The sequence below is a fragment of the Vipera ursinii genome (assembly GCF_947247035.1).
Source record: "Vipera ursinii genome assembly, chromosome: 14".
Classification (NCBI taxonomy): domain Eukaryota; kingdom Metazoa; phylum Chordata; class Lepidosauria; order Squamata; family Viperidae; genus Vipera; species Vipera ursinii.
Genome location: NC_139527.1, coordinates 7825977 through 7850231, shown reverse-complemented (window position 1 = coordinate 7850231; position 24255 = coordinate 7825977). Strand labels below are relative to the sequence as shown.

General features: G+C 43.6%; 1 protein-coding gene across 1 annotated transcript in view; it reads left to right on the top strand.

The window, feature by feature from the left end:
• The window catches only part of SFSWAP (splicing factor SWAP), a gene marked incomplete at its 3' end in the record, with an annotated part of 125787 nt that overhangs the window by 22414 nt on the left and 79118 nt on the right, over window positions 1-24255 (top strand). Inside the window, exons 6-10 of the mRNA XM_083373383.1 lie at window positions 259-368; window positions 2698-2830; window positions 18656-18899; window positions 20945-21076; window positions 22342-22435. Of these exons, the coding sequence (XP_083229509.1) occupies window positions 259-368; window positions 2698-2830; window positions 18656-18899; window positions 20945-21076; window positions 22342-22435 (713 nt within the window). The remainder of the gene's footprint in view (window positions 1-258; window positions 369-2697; window positions 2831-18655; window positions 18900-20944; window positions 21077-22341; window positions 22436-24255) is intronic.

Sequence of the window (24255 nt, the reverse complement as noted above, 5' to 3'; positions counted from 1 at the left end):
TTTGCAGCGTCTCCCAGCGTTCTGAAAAAAATCACACGGTCAATAGCCATAGCAGCTTTTTAACCAAATCCTGCGAACGTGGCGCCCTTCATGGTATGGAAAAGCTTCAGCCATGCAGTTTGGCTTGGCTTGGGCTTCTGACCCCTTCCTTTCAGCGTCCTCCTGATAACGGCTGTCCCGACGTGGCGCTCTGTTCATACTGCCCTTTTTATAAAAAAAAATAATAAAGTCTCGTCATTTCTGTTCTTCCCTCGGCAGATGCAACGGAATCTGGTGACGACGATGATGATGACGACAATGAAGGCAATTATCTGCACCCCAGCCTTTTCGCTTCTAAGAAACAGAGCAGGCTAGAAGAGCTGATGAAGGTAAATGCAGCCGGTTCGAACTTTTTCTAAAGCAATATCCATTTGGGTGTCCTCCTGGATTCACAGCTCAGTTTGGAAGACCATGTAGGGGCCGTGACCAGGGGGGGCTTTTGCCCAGGTTCGCCTGGTGCGCCAGTTGCGACCCTATCTAGACCGGAATGCCCTGCGTACAGTCACTCATGCGCTCGTGACCTCTCGTATAGACTACTGCAACGCTCTCTACATGGGGCTGCCCTTGAGGACCACTCGGAGGCTTCAGCTGGTGCAGAATGCGGCCGCGCGAGTTGTGATGGGGGTCTCCTGATACTCCCATATAACACCTCTGCTCCACGAGCTGCATTGGCTTCCGGTTGCCCTCCGGGTGAGATTCAAGGTGCTGGTGATGACCTATAAATCCCTAAATGGCTTGGGTCCGGATTATCTTAGGGAGCACCTGCTGCCAGCATCAACTTCCCTTCGTCCAGTGCGCTCCCACAGGGAGGGCCTCCTCAGAGTGCCGTCGGTCAGAGTGTCGGCTTCCGGCCCCCAGGGGGAGAGCATTCTCTGTGGGCGCGCCAGCCCTTTGGAATCAATTACCGGTTGAGCTCCAGATGGCTCCCGACCTTCGCTCTTTCCGCCGTGATCTGAAAACCTATTTATTTGAACAGGCTGGCCTGGTTTAAGGGTTTGGGGTATTTTTAATTATTGTTAGGGCATAATTAATTTTATTTTATTTTAACTTTTGTATGTAATGCTTTTATTGCCCTGTACACCGCCCTGAGTCCTTCGGGAAAAGGGCGGTATAGAAATTTAATCAATCAATCAATAAATAAATAATTTTTCTCTGAGCAGAAAACATCGGTCTCTTGGAGTTTTAAACTGCTGTTAAATTCCTGTGCAAAAAATCCCTCCCTACCCTTCCCTTCCCCCCCCATTTTCCCCCTATTCTGCCAGGTTACTACCGTGTGTCCCCCCCAAATAAGACCAGGTCTTATACTAATTTTTTCTCCAAAAGACCCATCAGGGCTTATTTTCTGGTTGGATTTTACTTTTGTGGAAATATAGTACTGAATGCGTCCGTCTGGCTGACCATCTTAACTGGGGCTTATTTTGGGGGTGGGGCTTATATTACGAGCATCTTGAAAAATCACGCTAGGGCTTATTTTCCAGTTGGATCTTATTTTGGGGGAAACACGGTAATGCTAGACCAGGGGTCAGCAACCTGAAACAGTGAAAGAGCCACTCGGAACCGGTTCCCTCACAAAAGGAAAAGCTGGGAGCCGCAAAAAATGTGTGCCCTTGCGCGTACATGCGCACATGCGCAGAACAGGGTTTGAAGAGTGGAGCCAAGGCGAGATATGCACCTACCCTGCATATTTGAATTGATTGGTTGAACTTTTTTAGTCTCACTTTTTTGGGGGGGACTGCACATGGCAGAGGACTGGGAGCCGCAGGAGTCGGCTAAAAGAGCTGCATGCGGCTCCGGAGCCGCGGGTTGCAGACCTGTGTGCTAGATAATGCCCTTCTGGTTTTGCACACCATACGGAGTGAGGTTTTTTTTTCCCGCCTCTTGTCTCCTAGCAAAAAAACCTTTGTGATTTCCCTTCCTCCCTCCGCCTCTGTCTTGGTGGCAGCTGCTTTCTCTGATGGGGTTTCTCTGCTGTCAGCCCTGTTTCTTTCAGGGAGGAGAGACAAGTCAACGTTTTCCCCACCTCTTTTTGATGGGCAAAAGCACAATAAAAGTTAACAGTTACAAAGAAAGTTCTCTTCTGTTGGTAAAAATTATAAAACATCGTCCCTCCTAATAATCCTAGGATAAAGAGCCAGTTTGGTACAGTAGTTAAGATGCTGGCCTAGAAACCAGGAGACTGTGAGTTCTAGTCTCGTCTTAGGCAAAAGAAGAAAAAAAAAACCAGCTAGATGACTTTGGGCCAGTCTCCAGGAGATGGTGAGTTATAGTCCCATCTTAGGCAAGAAAGTCAGCTGGGTGACTCTGGGCCAGTCTCTAGGAGATGGTGAGTTATAGTCCCAATTTAGGCATGAAAGTCAGCTGGGTGACTTTGAATCAGTCTCACCCACCTCACAGGGTTGTTGTTGCAGGGAAAATAGAAGGAGGGAGGAGTATTAGATGTGTTCACTACCTTGAGTTATTTACAGAAGTAATGAAGGCGGGATGTAAGTCAGATAAATAATTAAATCCTATCTCCAGCAAGCAGTTTGAATCATCCTGGCCAGTGTGGTTGAAGAACTGGTGATGTTTTTCTGAACCACAGGGATGATCATTTGATGCTGGGCAGTCAGTGTGAGGGCGTTCAGCCATGGTGATGTTCCTTGTGTTTGCCTCTTGTAGCCTCTGAAGGTGGTGGATCCCGATCACCCGTTGGCAGCCCTCGTTCGCAAAGCTCAAGCCGACAACCTCGCTGTTTCTCAGGCGGGTGAAGGAACAGCCGCTCAGTCGTCCCAAGTAGAATATTCTTCTGATCGTAAGTACATGCTTGATATAAGAGAATTAAAACTGGGAGGAAGTTGCTACTTATAATGGGCTCAAAGAGACAATTGTGATGGTTATTGGGTAGCCTTTGGTAGATGTGCTTCTTGCCAACTTGGTTGCAGGCTTGTGCCATTAGCCATTTTTTTCCACCACACATTTAGACACTGAACACAAGCTGCCAGTTTCAGGAAAGAGAGTATGATTCTGTCATTTGCTATCTGCAGCTCAGAGTTATCTAACTAGAAAGAACAAGGGCATCTGTGCTAGTAAGGTCCAATCTTAGTGCCAATAGAAAACAATCTCATTATTGTGGAGATACCAATAAGTAATTTGAGCTTACACGGGTATAAAATGAATCGGGTATTTGGAACTTCAGTTAAATTAGTGGCATCTGGGAGCACGTTAGCAGATCTAGGGTTAAGGAGGTGACGAGAGATCTTATTTTAATAGACGAATTAGTGCATTTTTGTAGTGGAATATTGTCTGGGGTTGCAGGATGGAAGGGTTCCTTTCCGGAGGGCAAAGAGACAGCAGAGCTTGGAATATCAGATAGGCAGGAAGGGGGCAAAGAGGGATCCTCCCTAGCAGCAATTCACGGAGCAGCTCTTTAGTGATGCTGATAATTGCTTTAATCTGGCAAGAATCTGTCTGTAGGTAAATGACACAAAGGCAGCCGTTGAGAAGCAACTCCACCTCTCGTTCTTAGTTCTTCTGGCCTGCGTGTGTAAAAGATGCTTGCAAACTCTTGAAAATGCAGGTAGTCTTCCAACTTCCAACTGTCTGGTTCGTGGCCGTTCGAAGTTACAACGGCCCCTGAAAAAAGTGACTTAACGACTGTTCTTCACACTTGACAACTGTTGTGGCGTCCCCCTAGGGTCACGCGATCCAAATTCAGACGCTTGGCAACTGACTCCTATTTATGACGGTTGCAACGTCCCGGGGTCATGCCATCCCCCCTTTTGTGAACGTCTGACAAGCAAAGTCATTGGGGAAGCCACTTAACAACTGCGTCACTAATTTCACAACTGCATCGCTGTGGCCGGAAAGATCGTAAAATGGGGCAAAACTCAGTTTACACGCGTCTCGCTTAGCAACAGAAATGTTGGGCTCAATTGATGTCGTAATTCAAGGACTACCTGTACTTTCCCTGGATTCAGATTTTGGGTCAAAAGTGTGTGTGGAGGGTATCATTGGAACAACAGCATGTCAGAGTGCATGGCCTCAGACCTCTGGGTTAATTTAGTATGCTCTAAAACTGTAAGGGACGTGGTGGCTCAGTGGGTTAGGACACTGAGCTTGTCAATCAAATGATAGGCAGTTTGGCAGGTCGAATCCCGAGTGCCACGTAACAGAGTGAGCGCTTGTTACTCGTCCCAGCTTCTGCCAACCTAGCAGTTCGAAAGCATGTAAAAAATGCAAGTAGAAAAATAGGAACCACTACGGTGGGAAGGTAACAGCGTTCCGTGCGCCTTTGGCGTCTAGTCATGCCGGCCACATGACCACGGAGACGTCCTCGGACAAGCGCTGGCTCTTCAGCTTTGAAACAGAGATGAGCACCGGCTCCTAGAGTTGGAAACGAATAGCACGCATGTGCGGGGGAACCTTCACCTTTATCTTTAAAACTGCAGTCCCCAACCTTTCCAGCTTGGGGGGAGGAGCAGCAGCGGGGTGGGGGGTTGAGAGCGGATGGTTCCACGCAAACAATAGGGGCACTTGCACAAATGCAGCTTGGCGGCTGAGCTTGCACAAATGGGAGTTTTGTGCACTCACCCGACGCTTGTGAAGCCCGATTCCCAAGAGACCGCAGCCTGGTACCAGGTCACAGCCCAGGGATTGGGGACCCCTGCCCTAAAAGATGATATTTTCTGGATTGGAGTCATCTCTCCCCCACACACACACACACACATCAAAGAACATATCTTTGTGGCTTGAGAATATGCTGTTTAATGCCATCCCATCTTTTCCCAGGCAGGTTGGGCTGAACAATGAAGCCTGTGGCTTCAGAGTTGATAGTCCCGCTGCAGGAAAAATGACCCGTCTTTCTCGCCTAGCGACAAGTCCCCCCCCCCCCCAATGATGTATTTTTATTCTTTTCCCATCATCGGGCTGCCTGTTTCATTAGACGGGGGGAGGGAAGATTGATTGTGCAATATTGATATCCTAAACTCCAAAGAGCAGAGTGGAAGGGAATCAAATTAATGGAGACGGTTTCATTTTTGAAGCCGCGTGCCATGCATCAGTTTACACAAATGGAGCATCAGAGGGCATGGTTGGTAATATTTTTCATACTTCCCCTCTCGATATGCGAGATGCGACAACTTCCCATTAGTCTAGGTTAGCATCAGAGAAACCGAGACCTCGGAAGGTTTAAATTCTTGCTTTCTCAACGCAGTATCTGTGGAACCGCAGTCATTCTGATTTAAAAACCAGAAATCATCCTAGCTGCATTTAAACTGGAGCTAGCTCCTTCTTGGTGTGGAACATAGCAGTTAACCTTTCATTTGAGTAAAAACTTCTTTTTATTTTTCCTGGCTTGTTACAATGCCTCAAAGAGATTGAACGGAAGGCAGAAACTACAGACACCCATCATCAAAACATACGCGTCTGGGAAAATGTTAATTTAGCTATATTTCTCCACTGTAGGGGAAAAGGGGAAAAAAACAAACAAATCAAAGCTGCTTCATTCACTTCAGAAATACAGCACTGTTCTTCCTTAAAAAGGAGGTCCTGATCTGTAATTAGAAGACCAAAGATAGGATGGTGCAGAATGGCAGACTCTTAACAGCATGCCATGAATAGGGTTTTGTTTTTTTTTTTAAAAAAATGACTGGTTTCAGTGAGAAATCAAATCAGCGTTCTTCATTGCTGTCACAAAGAACACCGTAGAACGTTACATACCTGGCCAGCGATGGCCAAGTTTTTTTTTTTTTTTAAGTGACTAGGTATTATGAGCACAGTGCTGGAAATGACTGTTTGTTTCACACAGGGGTTTTTATTTTATTTTATTTTATTGGGTTGTTTTTATCGTTGATCTCTGATCGTAAAGAATTTGATTTATACACGTGAGGTGAACAGACTCAACAGGAGCATGTAGCTGGATGGCAATTTCTCTTACATTGGTTCTCCCTTTTCCAACGTCAAACCGACAAAGCTCACGAGCGTGATTTTCAAAATAATAGTTCAAAATACAGTGGTATCTCGGTCCTCATTGGTAATTGGTTCTGGGACGCGCGATGAACACCAAGACCTATGAGTACCGAACAAATTTTTCCCACAAAAAATAATGTAATGAGTCACAAAGCTGCAGACACCAGCAAGTTCTAGCTTGTGCATTGAGTACCAAACAAACAATGATTATCGGGACAAAATTTGCATGTCAAAATGCATTGAGTACCAATTTTGATGAGTTTCAAAGCAGCTGAGCACCAAGGTGCCGCGTACAACGCGAAGCAAAGAATCAGTCCTGGCTAAATGCAGATGAGGGAAGAATCAATTCGTTCTTTTTTCCTTGTGTTGGCTTCCATTGCATCCATCCTTTAATTTGTTCTTGTGCTTCTAGCAGCAAAAGTTTTTCTTAATTAACTTATTGTAAATATTGTCTCATCCTGGATAAATAGTTTGTTTGAAGGAGTGCCTTAATTTTTATGCTTTCCCTAGCCCAATCGTTCATTTTTCTGCATGAAATTAGCTGCGTTGGAGATACTTCCTCACTCAGAAGGAAAAAGGGTAGCGTTTCGCACTTTGCATTCCAGGCCAAGTTTTGCTCGAGCAAATTAAACTCCTGGTGAATATCCAAAAGATAGTTGATCTGATGAAATGATCTGCATAAAAGAAGAAGTCATTGTGTACTGAGATAATTGGATTTCTAGCATCTAGATTTTTGTCTTTTAAAAGCTCAGAAAGAATTTTAAATATAATCAGTATATAACGATTTATGTTTTGAGAGCAAAGCATTGATTGATGATTTCCTGGAGGCTTATCCTTTTGAAAACTTATTTGTTTTGTTTTGTTTATTACTACTTCATATTTCTTAACTGCAAATAAGTAACACTATTATAAAGGGGGGGAGTTGCATAACTTTCTCAAAAGGACATTCGTCACGGTGGTCATTGTTAAGTTTTATCTGCTGTGCAACACCGGATGAATTTATCAACTGAGTCATTTATTGCACATTAAATATTAAAATGAGTTAAAGGCCAGCTGAGCAAAAGGCGTGATGCTAATCACCAAGTAGTCATCTTAATAAGAAAACGAGGTCTTGCAAAAAGAGAGAGAATTACTTAAAAGTGCTGTAGAAAATTACCCATAACTTAAAACCCCATAACTATTGCATTTGCAATAGTTACATTTTCTTCTCACAATCTTGGGATTGAAAGGAAGAGCCTTGCCAGCAGACTTGAGATGTCATTTTTGTCTGGGTGATTATTTCCAAACGTTCTGAATTTTGTTTAGTGGCAGAACATGCAAGCAGGGATATCTGGAGTGGCCATACAATTCTTTTCCACAGGAAGCTGCCTTATGTTATTCCAACTGCTTGTTCCTTATCGGCGAGAGGGGCGGCACATACATTTAATAATGAAATAATCCCAAAAGTGGGGTTTTTTAAAAAAAAAGTCCATTTGCCCCTTGCAAAAAGCACTTTTGGGACAACCATGACCTGGATGACTGAGAATCTCTATAGACAAATGGAAAAAAGCTTGATACTGTCTACCGTAGAAAGGACTGCAGCTAGGAAATTTAAAGATGCTTGCTCCTGGGAAAGAAAGCCATGGCAAATCTAGACAGCACACTAAAAAGCAGAGACATCACCCTGCCAACAAAAGTGCATATAGTCAAGGCTGTGGTTTTCCCAGTTGCAATGTATGGCTCTGAAAGTTGGACCATAAGAAAGGCTGAGCGCCAAAGAATTGAGGCCTTTGAACTATGGTGCTGGAGGAGACTCCTGCAAGTCCCTTGGACTGTGAGGTGATCAAACCGGTCAGTCCTAGAGGAGATCAACACTGACTGCTTTTTAGAAGACCAGATCCTGAAGTTGAAACTCACAAAGTTTTGGCCACCTAATGAGAAGGAAGGACTCACTGGAGAAGACCCTAATGCTGGGAAAAAGTTGGTGGCAAGAGAAGAATGGGACGACAGAGAATGAGGTGGCTGGATGGAGTCACTGAAGCAGGAGGCGTGAGCTTAAAGGGACTGCAGAAGATGGTAGAGGACAGGAAGGCCTGGAGAGGAACGTTGTCCATGGGGTCGCGATGGGTCGGACACGACTTTGCAACTAACAACAACCGTAAAAAGGCAGCGATCCCTTCTCTAGAAACTGAATTTCAAGGCAGAGATCCTCCGTTTCTGACGTCGTTCCTCTGCAAGAAGATTTTGTCAAGAGCTATGGAAACTTGATCCACTGAGCATTGCACACTTTGGTCCTTCTCCATTTCTTAGGCACTTTATAGTCCTTTCAATATACTTTAAGGGACTTGAAGAAGAAATTGGAATCACAGAGTTGGAAGGGACCTTGGAAGTCTTTTAGGCCCTTTGCCAAGAGTCCTCATGCCATCCCAAGCGAAGGGTTGTCCAATCTTTTTGTTGACTCTAGTGTCTTATTTTATCTCTGTCAAGGGTTTGGCTGAAAAGTGTGACTGTTCCAGGCTCACTCTGAGCTTCTGTGGCTGAGAGTAAATGTCAGCTTAGATGCTCCTCCTCTGTTGTCCATCACTTTACTCACTTGGCCATACTAGAACTTAGGTGAAGAGAATAGGATTGGGTCCAAGTCAACAAGAGAGGTTCCACGGCTGAGGATGGACTTCAGCCACAATCCACCCAGTTGTCAGTCTAACACTATGGTGTCACTGTGACACCATAATATTCAACTTTCAAAGTGCCTATAAAGATCATGGGCTTGTAGGAGTCCTTCTATGTCTGGCTTCACTATTAAAAATTCAAAAGTTCTTGCTATTCCCCAGAATACCCAATTTTTCTTCTTTTTTTTCCCCCTTTGAGCTCTTCTTTGCCTTTTCTGCTGGCCTGGATCAGAACTGCTCTCCCTGTCAATCAAATGCCCGTGGAGAACCTGACACTTGTGGAATGTTGATGAACTGTATGGGTATATTTTATTTCATCGTGCCCGCAGCTCTAGTGTTGAAGACATCCAGACTTGTAAAATTGTAGACCCCGCAAACAGATTTCAGGATGCAGGATTTTTCAGCAGCAGATCTGTTTTTCCAGCCAGGTTGTCACTCTCTGGCCCAGGTGTAGACATCTTTCTTTTTAAAACTAGACCTTGGAGCCTTGAAAATAAGTAGGTTCGTAACCATTTGTGTTGGATTTGTGATTCTGCTTGCAAGTTAGAACCCAAATACGATGTTGCTCGGTAAAAAGCTTATCAGCCAAATTGTGTTCTGCGCCATATTTGTCCTACCCTTTAAAAAAATATACACAACATTTTTTGGTGGCGTTTTAAAATTGTTTTCGGAAATGTGTCAGACCTCTACAGATGTAGGCTTGTCCGTATGAAATTGACTTGTACACCTGAACTCTGAACAATCTGTAGTATTTGGGGGGCTAGCATCGTTTGAGCAAGGACAGCTTTACCACTCTTCTGCTTTGTTTCTTTATCGATTTGCGTGTTTCTGTTTGACATTTTAAAGAAAATATCTAAACAGGTAAAGGACCGGACCAAAAGGGGAGGATAAAGGAGCATGATTCTGATGAATAAGAAATATATACCGATATATTTACAAATATCATAGAGGTTATCAATTTTCCAGTATATAATGCGCTCATGACCTACCGGTTAGACTACTGCAACGCTCTCTACATGGGGCTGTCGTTGAGGACCACTCGGAGGCTTCAGCTGGTGCAGAATGCAGCCGCGCGAGTTGTGATGGGAGTCTCCCGATACTCCCGTGTAACGCCTCTTCTCCGCGAGCTGCATTGGCTTCCGGTTGCCCTCCGGGTGAGATTCAAGGTGCTGGTGATGACCTATAAAGCCCTAAATGGCATGGGCCCGGACTATCTAAGGGAACACCTGCTGCCCGCATCAACTTCCCATCGTCCTGTGCGCTCCCATAGGGAGGGCCTCCTTAGGGTGCCACCGGTCAGGGAGTGCCGGTGGGTGATCCCCAGAGTGAGGGCGTTCTCTGTGGGCACGCCTGCCCTATGGAATGACCTACCTGTGGAATTCCGGACCGCCCCCGACCTTCGTTCATTTCGTCGGGACCTGAAAACTTGGCTCTTTGATCTATCTGGCCTGGACTGGGGGGTTTTAAGTTTTAAACTTTGTTTTAATTTGTTGGGCTAGTAATTAATTTAATTTATTTTAATTCTATTTCTATTTTAACTTTTATATTGTTTTTAAACTTTGCCCTGTAAACCGCCCTGAGTCTTTCGGGAATAGGGCGGTATATAAAACTAACTAACTAACTAACTAACTAACTAACTAACTAACTAAATAAATAAATAAATAAATAAATAAATAAATAAATAAATAAATAAATATAATGAATTGACTGTGAAAATACAGCATTTTAAAATCCTGAGCATCACTATTAAGCTCTGTACAGCCCATCCACCAAGAACCACGAACAGCACAGTATAAATCAGTCTTGTTTTGTTTCAGCCTTCTAAGTTTTTGCCTTCCGTTTTCTTCAGTTCTTAAATTTTAAATTCTGTTTTTTCAACCACCCAGAGAGCCAATTTGGCGTTGGGCTGCCTGGAAAGAAATTAAAGGAATTAAAGAAAACGTCTCACTTGGGATGCTGCATTTTACCGATGGCTTTTCTCCTTCCTTGCTATTAATAGCAAATAATGAATAATGCATCGGGGCACAACTTCCTCGAGTTGATCCACTAACTCTGCAGAGACTCTCAAGGGCTGAAGCTTGTCAGAAGAGAAATTCTGAATTCGGTGGATAATTTGGCCACGTAGCAAGACACTTTGTGCAGCCCTCAGCTTAAAAAGCACAGCTGAGTCCAAAGTTTCTCTTGCTAAACGAGATCGTTGCTAAGTGAATTTTGCCCCGTTTTATTAGCTTTCTTAAAAGGGACGCGGTGGCTCAGTGGGTTGGGACGCTGAGCTTGTCGATCAGAAGGTCAGCAGTTTGGCGGGTCGAATCCCGAGTGCCGCGTAGCAGAGTGAGCGCCTGTTACTCGTCCCAGCTTCTGCCAACCTAGCAGTTCGAAAGCACGTAAAAAATGCAAGTAGAAAAATAGGGACCACTACGGTGGGAAGGTAACAGCGTTCCATGTGCCTTTGGCGTCTAGTCATGCCGGCCACATGACCACTGAGACGTCCTCAGACAAGCGCTGGCTCTTCGGCTTTGAAACGGAGATGACCACCGGCCCCCAGAGTCGGAAACGACTAGGACGCGTGTGCGGGGGAACCTTTACCTTTTTATTAGCTTTCTTGCCACAGTTGTTAAGGGAATCCCTGAAGGTGTTAAGTTAACAACACGGTTGTTAAACAGATCTGACTTCCGCATTGACTTTGCTTGTCAGCAGGTCTCAAAAGCAGAATGATCACATGACCCCGGGCCACTGCAACCGTCATAAATGTGAGTCGGCTGCCAAGCGTCTAAAATTTGATCACATGAGCCTGAGAATGCTGCTTAAGTGTGAAAAACAAGTCCTGAGTCCCTTTTTTTTTCTCGGTGCTGTTGTAATTCTGAATGGTCGCTAAATGAACTGCTGTAACTCAAGGACTACCTGTATGTACCTGGAAACTCAAGGTTGATGGCCTCACCTCAGCAAAATTAAAGCATGTGGTTTTTCTTATCCAGCCAGAGGGAATGAGGTGAGCAACCCGTTGAGGTCCCTTCCAGTTTCAAACAGTCATTAAATGAATTGTTGTAAGTCGAGGAAAACTCTGGTCTTCTCGAAAGATGCTCCAACCAGATCTTGGTAATTGGCTGAGTGCCGCTTCCTCCTAAGTTTGAAATTCTTAAAGAGACACTTAAGGAAAGGGAAAGCCAGAGGATTAGCCGTGTAGCTTTGAAGAGCTCAGTGGAATGCAGTTTAAAATCTGTCCCCCCCTTTCCCCCCTCCCCCAAAAAAAGCATTAAAAAAAATCTGCGTTATCTTGACATCAGTGTGATGGCAGTTTATCGAGATCACTTTATATGTACAAGCTTTTTTTTTTTAACCACTGTGCTGTTCTTTTTTCTTCCTCCTTTTTAAGTTTCAGCAGTTTTGAATGCAGAGTACATTAGCTGCTAGAATTGTTCTCGTAGGTGTCAAAGTAAATATTGTTAGTGTGGAGAATAAAATTACAAAGGCACATTTTGAGCCAAGCGAGAATTGCCAAGTAGTTTCGCGCGCGCGCACACACACACACACACACACACGCTGCAGCACATAGCGTTAATCATTTGGAATTTAGGCAACCCACAGCATACAAAAAGGCACCATTCTGGATTTCTGTTAAAAGAAAGAAAGAAAGAAATACTCTTTATGGCCGCAAAGATAGCGCGGATCGTGTCAGCTGAATTGTAAGACGTCAAAGAGACAGAACCTCAAAACAGATTGTTCGGTCTTAAATGGACCTTTCTGCATATTTGGTCACAAAATAAAGGCCATCCTTTGTTTGGACCATTCTCTGACGTTCTTTGGGGGTTGACATGTAAATTTATCCCCCTCAAAAAAGATGTAAAACCCCCCCCCAGTCCTCGGCTTACAATCTTACAACAGCACTGGAAAAAGTGACTTTTAAGACTGGTCCTCGCATTTACGACCATCGTAGCATTCCCCACAGTCACGTGAACCCTTGTCGATCACCGTGCATGTACGACGGTTGAAGCATCGGGTGGGGGGTGCAGTCACGTGATCACCATTTGTGGCTTTCCCAGCTGGCTTCCAACAGGCCAAGTCAATGGGGGGAACCAATGTCACTTAATAGCCACCTGATTCATTTAACGGCTGCAGCGATTCACTTAATAACCGTGGCACAAAAAGTCATGAAATTGGCCCGTGACTCGTATAACAACTGGCTTGCTTAAGCCATGGAAATTCTGGACTCATGTCATGATTGTAGGTCTAGGGCAACCGTACATTTTGTTTTTTTTAAAAAAAACAGTCCATCTCCTCCCCAAACAGTAATTCTAGGTTTGCAAGTTGCAATTTTCCCCCCAGCATTTTGTTCCAAGATACAAGAAACTTTCCTCATAATTGCAGGGTTTCTATCTTTTATTTCAGTCCAGCTGCTATAAGATAACTGGTTTTTTTTAACCACTGCCACAGCAGAACCAGGGGTTTTCTACTGCAGAAAAGCATTACCACAACTCTATAAAATGCCTTGTTTTTAGAGACTTGCGAAGCTCATTTAGGTCTAAGCTGGGCTTGTAAATGGCTTACCTTCTTGTTTTTAATAGGTACAGACTTGTTCTCATTCCAAGCTTTGCTTTTATGATGCTCTTTCCCCCCCCCTTACATGCCACGACTATTTTTATTTAGAGGTGTGTTGTGCATCTTAAGAGATGTATCTTATCATAGAATTTCTCCCTTTAAGCTTAAAACACTGGGCTAGAATTATTTTGTGGTTAAGCCATTGCAGGAAGCACCAGGTCTGTTTTATTAATGAAATATTATAATTAATTACAGTCCTGGGTCTTGTTGTCTGTCATTTTCAGACACGTCTCCATCCTGTTTTTCTAAATAATTCAGGAAGGCTGGCAGAGAACTCTAAAATTAAGAATTAAAGCAGCTGTTCTCTTGGGATACATTTTGATTCGGAGCCTTGCACTGAGCAGATGGCTTCAGTAACCCCTAGGATTCTGTCTGTAAAATTAAAGCAGCTCTGTTATTAGCGGTTGGGTCAGCTGGTATTTCACAAGTGAAGGATTCATACCTGTGCATTTAATAAAATAACTGCCTTAAAAAGCTCTCCGCCCAAACAGGCTGATGATTTATCACAGCGCCTTTGAAACACATGAATTATGCAGGCTCCCCACCACACACACGAATGCAAGGTGATTATTCTTTAAACTGCTGAGCTGTTTTAAATTGGGATTCCTGCAACGCATGTTCTGGTATTGATAAAATAATGAAATGCTTGCAAACCACAGAGATTTTTTTATTCACGCCAGCCTTTGACAGCAATCGGGTAGTTTCCATTTGCATGACTTTCTGAAACGTCCTTCGGGGGTGGGGGAGGGTTGCACTTTTTTTTGAAAGGGGGGAGTTTGTGCAGCCTTTTTAACATTTTAGTAACACCTCTACTCCGCGAGCTGCATTGGCTTCCGGTTGCCCTTCGGGTGAGATTCAAGGTGCTGGTGATGACCTATAAAGCCCTAAATGGCGAGGGCCCGGGATATTTGAGGGAACACCTGCTGCCGGCATCAGGTTCCCTTCGTCCAGTGCGCTCCCACAGGGAGGGTCTCCTCAGGGTGCCGCCGGTTAAAGACTGCCGGCGGGTAACGCCAAGGGGTAGGGCCTTCTCAGTGGGTGCGCCTGCCCTGTGGAACCAGCTGCCTGCGGAGCTTAGGACTGCCCCCACCCTCCGTTCTTTCCGCCGGGACCTGAAGACCTGGCTCTTCGAGCTCTCTGGCCCAGGCTGAGAATATTTTTAATTGTAATTTTAACTGGGTTTTAATTTTCTCAGGGTTCTATTTAATTTCTTTTAATTTGTTTTAAGGTTTGTTTTGACTGTTTTTTAAATGCCCTGTAAACCGCCCTGAGTCCTTCGGGAAAGGGCGGTATATAAATCTAATAATAATAATAATAATTTTAAAATGCTGTTTAAGTTAGTTTTTGGAATATGCAAGCAGCATTTCCCGCTTTATTATATCCATTTTCCATTCATTCTGTTGGGCGTGTAATCTGTTCTGTACAGGTAGCCCTTAACTTGCAACAGTTCAAAGTTCAAAGTTGCAACGGCACTGAAAAAAACCTGACTTACAACCGTTTCTCCGCCCTTACGCCGTTGCAGCATCCCCGCGGTCACCTGATCAAAATTTCAGAGGCTTGGCCGCTGACTCATATTTATGACGGCTGCAGTGTGCCGCGGTCACTGTTTGCGACCTTCTGGCAAGCGAAGTCCACGGATAAACCAGATTCACTTACCAGCTGCAACGATTCACCTAACAGCTGTGGCAAGAATGATCATAAAAGGGGGCAAGACTCACTTAATAGATGTCTCACTTAGCAACACAAATTTTGGGATCGGTTGTGGTCATAAGCCAAGGACCACCTGTAATGTGTGTGTGTGTGTGTGTGTGTGTGTGTGTGTGTGTGTGTGTGTGTGTGTGTAGGGTGTGTATATTCTCACTTTGCCGTTGGTTTAATTGCCATTGGTGGTAGTTTTTCTACCACCTTTTTGCTTTTCACCTGTGTCGATTCCCGGCTCATTTAGTGACCGTTCAAAGTGACAACCGGCCCTGGGGGGAAAAAAAGGGACATGACCGTTTTTCACACTTGCGGACATTGCAGCCTCCCCATGGTCATGTGATTGAAATTCGGCCACTTGGCAACTGACTCATATTTATGACGGTTGCAGTGTCCCTGGGGTCATGTGATCCCCTCTTGCGACCTTCTGACCAGCCAAGTCCATGGGGAAGCCAGATTCACTTAACAACCAGTTTAACTAACTTAAAAACTGCAGGGAATCACTTTAACAGCTGTGGCAAGGAAGGTCCTAAAATGGGGCAACGCTCACTTAACAAATGTCTCGCATAGCAACAGAAATGTTGGCCTTGGTTATGGTCGTAACTCTAGGACTACCTGTGCAACATTCAGAACATACATACATACATACATACATACATACATACATACATACATATATATGTGTGTGTGTGTGTGTGTGTGTGTGTGTGTAAATTACTAACAAAGAATTAAAGGAGACTGAGATGCATTTCTGACTCTTTAGTCTTCATCAGTCAGCCATACCCTTCTGAGATTCGAACCTGGGCTGATTGCATATTAGGCAGTGTTATTTACCTCTTGAGCCACAGGATCTCTCTCCCTCTGTTAGCTTTCTGCAAGGGAAGATATGTGTCAAATGTTTGACACACACACACACATATATGTATGTATATATATATATATATGTGTGTGTGTGTGTGTGTGTGTGTATGTATATGTGTGTGTGTGTGTGTGTGTATGTATATATATATATATATATATATATATATATATATATATATATATATATATATATATATATATATATATATATATTTGTTTTCTGAGGTTTTCGCGGGTGCCTGTATGTGGATCCTTGGTTTTTCGGGTTTTTCCCCGCGTAGAACTAAAGGTGTAGGCGCAACGTTTCGACGAAATCCCATCCGTCATCATCAGGCTAGTGGTTTCTGCTTCCTTCTTCTGGGAGAAGTATGTGGCTGTTTGTTTTTCTTTTTTAAAAACATGGCACCACCACAAACACGAAGGCAAACAAAAACAGCACAACTCACCAGCTCAGGTCTAAGGCTGGCAGCTGAGACCAGCCCATCCACTCAAAACACACCCCCACCCAATCAGAACACCCCCACCATTCAAAACACACTCCCATCCAATCAGAACACACATAATCCCCACCCAATCAGCACACTTCCACTCACAGAACACACCCCCTCTGGCAGTTTAAAAAAGAAAAACAAACAGCCACATACTTCTCCCAGAAGAAGGAAGCAGAAACCACTAGCCTGATGATGACGGATGGGATTTCGTCGAAACGTTGCGCCTACACCTTTAGTTCTACGCGGGGAAAAACCCGAAAAACCAAGGATCCATATATATATATATATATATATATATATATATATATATATATATATATATATATATATATATAACAAGTTTTATTAGTTTTCCAATTTAACATCCAAACATTTAGAAAGCATCATGGTGAGTGGGTAATTAAAAGTTCAATAACAAAGTTTTTATACATATCTCAGGTTACATTATCAAAAAAAATCCTTCTCTGTTTCCCTTAAAATTTAATATAACATGCTTGAACTAGTAAAATTCTAACAATAACATGCTCAGTTAAAACATTTCTCAGTCTGTTTTTGATTATACATATCCATGTCCTGTTTTTAAAATTTTACCTAATTTTTAGCTTTGGTTATAGTATTCAAGTTTAGCCACTAACATCCTTAATAGCATCCATAACCCAAATTTCCCTTATTTCAATAGACAAAAATTATCACATTTAAAATACACATAATACCTATATAAGTAAATTCTACTTTTATTTCATAAACATTTTCTATTTCTCATCCTGATACTTCTGTTCAGTCCCGTATTGTTCACCAGTGTCAGCCTTTTGTCATAAACAGCTCTACTTTCAGGCTTATATCCGTCCGTCCCTTCGCCGTGTGTCCATTCAAATAGACGTGTTTCCCAAACAAGCACTCCATTTTCTAAGCAGATAATCATCATAATCTCTCGGGATCCAAATAGCCCATTCACCACTTTATACTCTCTCATCTCATTCCTGCCCCATCCATCGATGTCACATAAGGGTTTTTTCCCCTCTCTCCCTGGATTGGCTTTATTCATAACGGCGCACAATTTCCCCCCAAACTCATATGTGATTCCACCGTTATTAGCATTTAATGGAACATAATGTGCACCTGTCACCCACCTGTAGATTTCTCCTTTGTTGTAGACTCTCCGTATCCTAGGTGACCCCCAGATTTCTACTTTTCCGTTACGCGTTTTAGCTCTTTCATTCAGATTCACATCTTGACGTTCCTGTGTGTAGAAGTAGGCCTCAACGTGCAGCAGTTCATTCAGTGACTGTTCAAAGTTACGGTGGCATTAAAAAAAAAGGGACTTAATGACCGCTTTTCACCCCTACCACCTTTGTGGCATCCCCATGCTCATCTGATGAACATTCAGACACTTGGCAACCGATCCTTATTTATGAGGGCTGCAGTTCTCCCAGATCATGTGAACACTTTTTGTGACCTTCTGACAAGCAAAGTCAATGGGGAAGCCAGATTGACTTATCTGTTGCTAACTTAAGAACTGCAGTGATTCACTTCAGAGAGCACTAAGGACCCCACAGTCCTCTTCCTCTCCGTAAACCCCACTCCCTTTTAGCACTGATGATGTTACCTAGTTTGGGTGATGAAACGTCTGCAAGAACACAAGTTCAGAGAGCCCCAAGGACCCATAGACCTTCCTTTCTTCCTCCCTCCCTCCATAAATTCCACTTCCTTCTAGCACCGATGATGTTACCTAGTTTGAGTAATGAAACGTCTGCAAGAAAACAAGCAAACTCAGAGTGTACCTAGAACCCCATAGTCAGTTAGTCCGTCCTTCCTCCCTCCCTCCCCTCCATAAATTCCACTTCCTTCTAGCACCGATGATGTTACCTAGTTTGAGTAATGAAACGTCTGCAAGAAAACAAGCAAACTCAGAGTGTACCTAGAACCCCATAGTCAGTTAGTCCGTCCTTCCTCCCTCCCTCCCCTCCATAAATTCCACTCCCTTCTAGCACTGATGATGTTACCTAGTTTGGGTAATGAAATGTCTGCAAGAAAACAAGCAAACTCAGAGTGTACCTAGAACCCCATAGTCAGTTAGTCCGTCCTTCCTCCCTCCCTCCCCTCCATAAATTCCACTCCCTTCTAGCACTGATGATGTTACCTAGTTGAGTCATGAAACGTCTGCAAGAAAACAAGCAAGCTCACAGAGCACCAAGGAGCCCACATATTAGTAAGCTTCCTAGTTGAATCTAAGCAGTGTTGTAGGCATGTTGCAGCTGTGTGCAGAGCTATAGGGGTTGGGGCAAGGATCCATGCTGCTGTTTGAGTTGGCCTTTTCTGTCCAGGCTGGTCAAAATTCTGATCATCTAATATGTATATATTTTTTATATATAACAGCCATGGCAGCCATGTACTACAGTTACTACATGTTGCCTGATGGATCATACTGCCTCGCCCCACCGCCACCAGGGATTGACATGGCTACTTATTACAACGCCCTGCCAGCTGGGGTGACGGTGTCAAGCACTACCGGCGTAGCCACGATCACAGCACCTCCGCCTCCCGGCACGACACCCCCACCTTCTTCCGAAGCAAGTGAAGAGACAAGTGGCGCATTACCTGGCACAAGCACTTCAGCAAGGTATCACATTTTATGCTGGCCTGTGTAGTAGAGCAGGGGTTTTGTTGAGTGGATTGTGTAACTAACAACCTGCCTGTTTAACAGAACATCTTTTCCTAACGGTAGGGAGAACCCACTGCTGAAAGTCAACCCAAGCTAAGGAGAATAACTTGTTGGTTAGACTCAATAATTCATTGGTGCTCAGATAATATTGACTTGATAGCAGTAGGTACTTGGCTTTTTTTTTCCATCAGAGGGTTTTTCTACAAGCATCAGAAATCAGTTTGCCTTCCTTCCTTCCTTCCTTCCTTCCTTCCTTCCTTCCTTCCTTCCTTCCTTCCTTCCTTCCTTCCTTCCTTCCTTCCTTCTTTTGCATTTATATAAACCTGGGTCCTGCGTGTTGTCATAGTGTCAGCAGCCTCACAGCAATTCCAAGTGGCTGGGCTGGTTTTTCAGACCAGGCTTTGGCAAGGAGGCTTCCCAGTTACCAGGCAGTGGACCATTGCATATGTTAAAGTGATTAAATGTTCATAATTAAAAAGGCAGCTCAAATAAAAGGGTGTCTCATTGCATCCTAAAATTGTCAGAGCTTTAGACAGAGCGCAAAAGAGCCGACATGTTTGTCTGGTCTAGGTTTGTTAAATGCATGATAAAGGCTTTTTGTCATTTTTTTGATGGTCTTCTTGGTCAGCAATTAATCTTTTCACTAAAAATAATCTGCTGTCCTCCCCTGCCAGCCCTCTGCAGGCTGATAATGTGCAAGAAGCCTATTTAATTTCTGTTTAATGAACCACCCACTTCCAGATGGGTCTTCCCAAGTTGACGTTCTGGAGAGGATATTCTGTTGGCCATATTAAAGCTTGATGATGCTAATTTTATTCTAGTGTCCCACATGAGGACGTAGTGTCCATCTTTTTTTTTCTTTTCATTTTTGAGAGCCAATTTGGTCTAGTGGTTAACATGCTGGCCTAGAAACCAGGAGACAGTGAATTCTAGTTCTACCTTAGTCATGAAAGCCAGCTGGGTAACTTGGGCCAGTGACCAGGAGATGGTGACCCATCTTAGGCATGAAAAACCAAGTGAGTGACTTTGGACCAATCACCAGGAGATTGGGAGTTCTAGTCCTGCCTTAGCCATGAAAGCCAGCTGGGTGACTTTGGACCAATCACCAGGAGATTGGGAGTTCTAGTCCTGCCTTAGTCATGAAAGCCAGCTGGGTGACTTTGGAGCAATCACCAGGAGATTGGGAATTCTAGTCCCGCCTTAGCCATGAAAGCCAGCTGGGTGACTTTGGACCAATCACCAAGAGATTGAGAGTTCTAGTCCTGCCTTAGCCATGAAAGCCAGCTGGGCGACTCCAGGCCAGTCCCCCTCTCTCAGTCCAATCCACCTCACATGGCTGTTGTTGTAAGGAAGGATTAAGTATCATGTATGTTTGCTGCCTTGAGTAACTTATAAAGTAATAAAGGTGGGATAAAAATCGAATAACGTGGTTTCTGCGGTTGATTGTACTGCTAGCATTTCTTTTTAGTTGCACAACATAAATATTTGAAATGAATATCGCGCTAGAGTTTCTCGTAATGAAAATAATTGTGTGTGGGTGTGTATCTCTCCCATAAAAGAACCTGTTCCAAAAGAACAGCATGCAATTAAAGCAGGATCTTAGCTCTCTAGAATACGTAAAGAATTTCAATAAGTACCTATTGTCTGACAGAAGCTCTGCATACAAAATTATTCCCAAGCCCCTTCTTTTCTCTCGCTGCTGACCATCCTGCTTCAAACAATTGCAGAATCTCCAGAATTGCCAGAATGAATCATTCAGATTCATCCTCATCTTAGTCGAACGTCTAAAATTTTTAAAAACCTGCCTGGACATTTGATCTGCATTTCCCTTTTTTTTTTCCTCCCCTGATGCTATTGAAATACCTGGCTTTTCCCTGTTTAGCCCTCAGTCATGTGATGTCTTAAAAAATGAGCTCCTTCTCCCCTCCCCCCCTTTAATAGATTGTGTTCTCTGCCTGTGTAAATCTTACTGTGTAAATCTTACAACTCTTGACATTTCCCAGCTCAATTCCACCAGTGGTTGCTGTCATTCCTCCACCTCCAGATATCCAACCTGTAATTGACAAGCTAGCTGAGTACGTTGCAAGAAATGGGATTAAATTTGAGACCAGCGTTCGTGCCAAGAATGATCCGAGGTGAGTAGGGGAGACTTCGCTCTTAATTTTGTTTTACAATAACCCTGCAAGCAAGTAGCTTTGTTCCGCCCGCTTATTGACAGTCTTGTCAGAAAAAGAAAAAAAAAACCCAAACCATAGGAGTCTACTGTAGTTCCTCACATTAAAATTCAAAAAACTTCTGGAAGTTAACGATAAAACGTTACTGCCAAAGAATCTTGAAACTTGGCTTCCAGGCATATATGGCCCTTGGGTTGTAGTTTATTATTCTCCAAATATCAAATAGCAGCTTTTGTTCCTTAGGTGAGGAAATAATAAATTAGAGCCACGACTTGAGGGACGGTGGTTTGTGCGCATGTATTTTCCCCACACTGACTTCTGTATCATCTTTTTAAATTATCCATCTCCCTCACAGAGGTAGCCCTCCATTTACTAATATGAGTCCAAAATTTCTGACGTTAAGTGAGGCATTTGTTAAGTGGATTTTGCCTCATTTTGCGATGTTTCTCGCCACAGCTGTTAAGTGAATACTGCAGTTGTTAGATTAGTAATACGGCTGCTAAGTGAATCAGGCTTCCCCGATTCCCCAAAAGTGTGAAAAGTCACTTTTTTTCAGTGTCGTAATTTTTTAACAGTCACTAATGAACTGTTGTAAGTCGAGAGCTGCCTGTATCATAAGTAGTTCTCAACTTTCAACTTACAATGATTCAAAGTTACAACGGCCTTGGGGGGGAAGTGACTTATAACCTGTATCTGCACTTACAACAATCACATTCGCCAGCACATCCTAGGATTGTAATTTGCAGCTTAAAATGCTCATGGCATAGCTGGATTCACTTTACTGGTAGTGGATCACTTAATCCACCTCCCTGAAAATTGTCCAGCACAACCTAAGACCGTAAGGACTAACTTAAGGACCAACAGTCCAGTCCAATCTGTGGTCATAAGTTGATGTTAAGGTAATGATTTAACAGCTAACCAGCTTATGTAAGATGTAATGATGGGAATGACTCAGCAGGGTCTGTGTCTCTTTAAGAGCCTTTGTATAAAAGAGAACTTCTGCTGATATGTTCTTTCTCTTCCGTTTCCTGCTGTAACTCTGGTGTGTTAAGAGATCCTTCTGTATTGGTACGTTTATGTATATTATTCCTGGTATATGATATTGTAGATAGTGTAAGATAAACCACCATTTACTATAGACCACTGTTTACTGTGTTTACTCCTGGGTTATCTCGAATGCTTTGACAGTTGACAACTATCCACATTTTTGTCTCTTCTCTTATCAGATTTGAATTTCTGCAGCCGTGGCATCAGTACAATGCCTACTACGAATTTAAGAAACAGTTCTTCCTTCAGAAAGAGGCTAATGACAGCTCAAAGGTAGGTTTATGAAAGTATAATATAACTTTGATAACATGCTGGCTTGTTGGCTTGTTTTATCCCCGGAGTGTCAATTGGGGCAGTTCAGAGAGGAACCAGTTCCCCATCAGTGGGTTTTTTTTCTAAAAAAATGTGTTGGGTGCCCTCTTCGTTACTGTGGGAGGGGGTGATGAGTGGGATTTATGGAGAGGAGGAGGAGGACTGTGGGGTCCTTGGTGCTCTTTGAGCTTGGTGGGTTTTTTGCAGATCTTTCATGACCCAACTAGGGTACATCATCAGTGCTAGAAGGGAATGTGGGGTTCATGGAGAAGGAGGAGAAGGTCTGTGGGGTCCTTTGAGCTTGGTGGTTTTCTTGCAGACCTTTCATGACCCAACTAGGCAACATCATCAGTGCTAGAAGGGAATGGGATTTACGGAGTGGAAGGGGAAGAGGAGAAGGACTGTGAGGTCCTTGGTGCTCTCTGAGCTTGATGGTTTTCTTGCAGACCTTTCATGACCCAACCAGGTAACATCATCAGTGCTAGAAGAGTATGGAGTTTGCTCTCTGTGTTGATACACAAAAGTAACTTGCCCTGTCATTGTTGATGGAAGTCTTTACTTCTTGGTAGTTCCTTGAGTGAGTTGGGTTTACAACTTAGCTGTTGATTTGCTGTTAATCTTGGTGATAAGGTAATCGAGGTAGGTAATGAAAACAACCAAGCTCAAAGAACGCCAAGGACCTCACAGATATTCTCCCTGTCCGTGTGTATGCCCCTTACCTTAAAATGGCTGGAAGCCAATTCTATGCGTGTATGTGTGTTTTTGTATGTGTGTATACTCGTCCCAGCTTCTGCCCACCTAGCAGTTCGAAAGCACGTAAAAATGCAAGTAGAAAAATAGGGACCACCCCGGTGGGAAGGTAACAGCGTTCCATGCGCCTTTGGCGTCTAGTCATGCCGGCCACATGACCACGGAGACATCCTCGGACAAGCGCCGGCTCTTCGGCTTTGAAACGGAGATGAGCACCGGCCCCTAGAGTCGGAAACGACTAGCACGCATGTGCGGGGGAACCTTGACCTTTACCTTTTATACTGTTTAAAGGCTTTTTAAAATATGAGCCTATGTTATATATCTGGATGAAAATGATCAGTGTAATCCGATGGGATCCGCCAATTTTAGAAATGAGCATCTTAGAGGCAGTTGTTATGGAACTTGGTTAATTTTAATGTCTGGTTTTGCCCTTGAACTGAGGTTAGTAATTGGTATCACTAAGTTGGCACAGTTGTCTTCTGTACTCATGGGGAGTATGGACAGCTCTGTCTCATCTTCCTTGGGGTGGGGGGTTAGGTTAAATTCAGACTCGCCTTCCTTTTGGGCCAGTGCACTAGATTTTCCTGGTTTAGGTAATATTACCGATTGCCAGTGAAATGCAGAATATCATTCGCAGTGTGTATTTGAGTTTTTCCTTTTTTTTTTTTCAGAAGCTTTGTGACACAAGCCCCCCAGTATGGCTAGGTCACTTGCAGGGCCGCATTGCTTTGTGTTCTGCCTTTTATGTTTTTCTCTGAATTGTTTACTGTGCGCTTTATTGTATTTGATGAAACAGATTGTAAACACGCCGTGTGGTTGCCAGGAAACTCTCTCTTTCGCTCCTTTTTGCCATAATGGGGACAAGGGTGCTTTTGAAATTAATAGCTGGGACACTAACGAAGCAGAGTGCTCTTCCAATTTCAAACAGATTTTTGCCGTTCAGTTTAATGGGCCGTCAAACAATGTTGTGTGTTTTCCAGGGGGCGAGGGGAGGAACATGACATGTGAACTGTTTATTTTTTTTTAAAAGG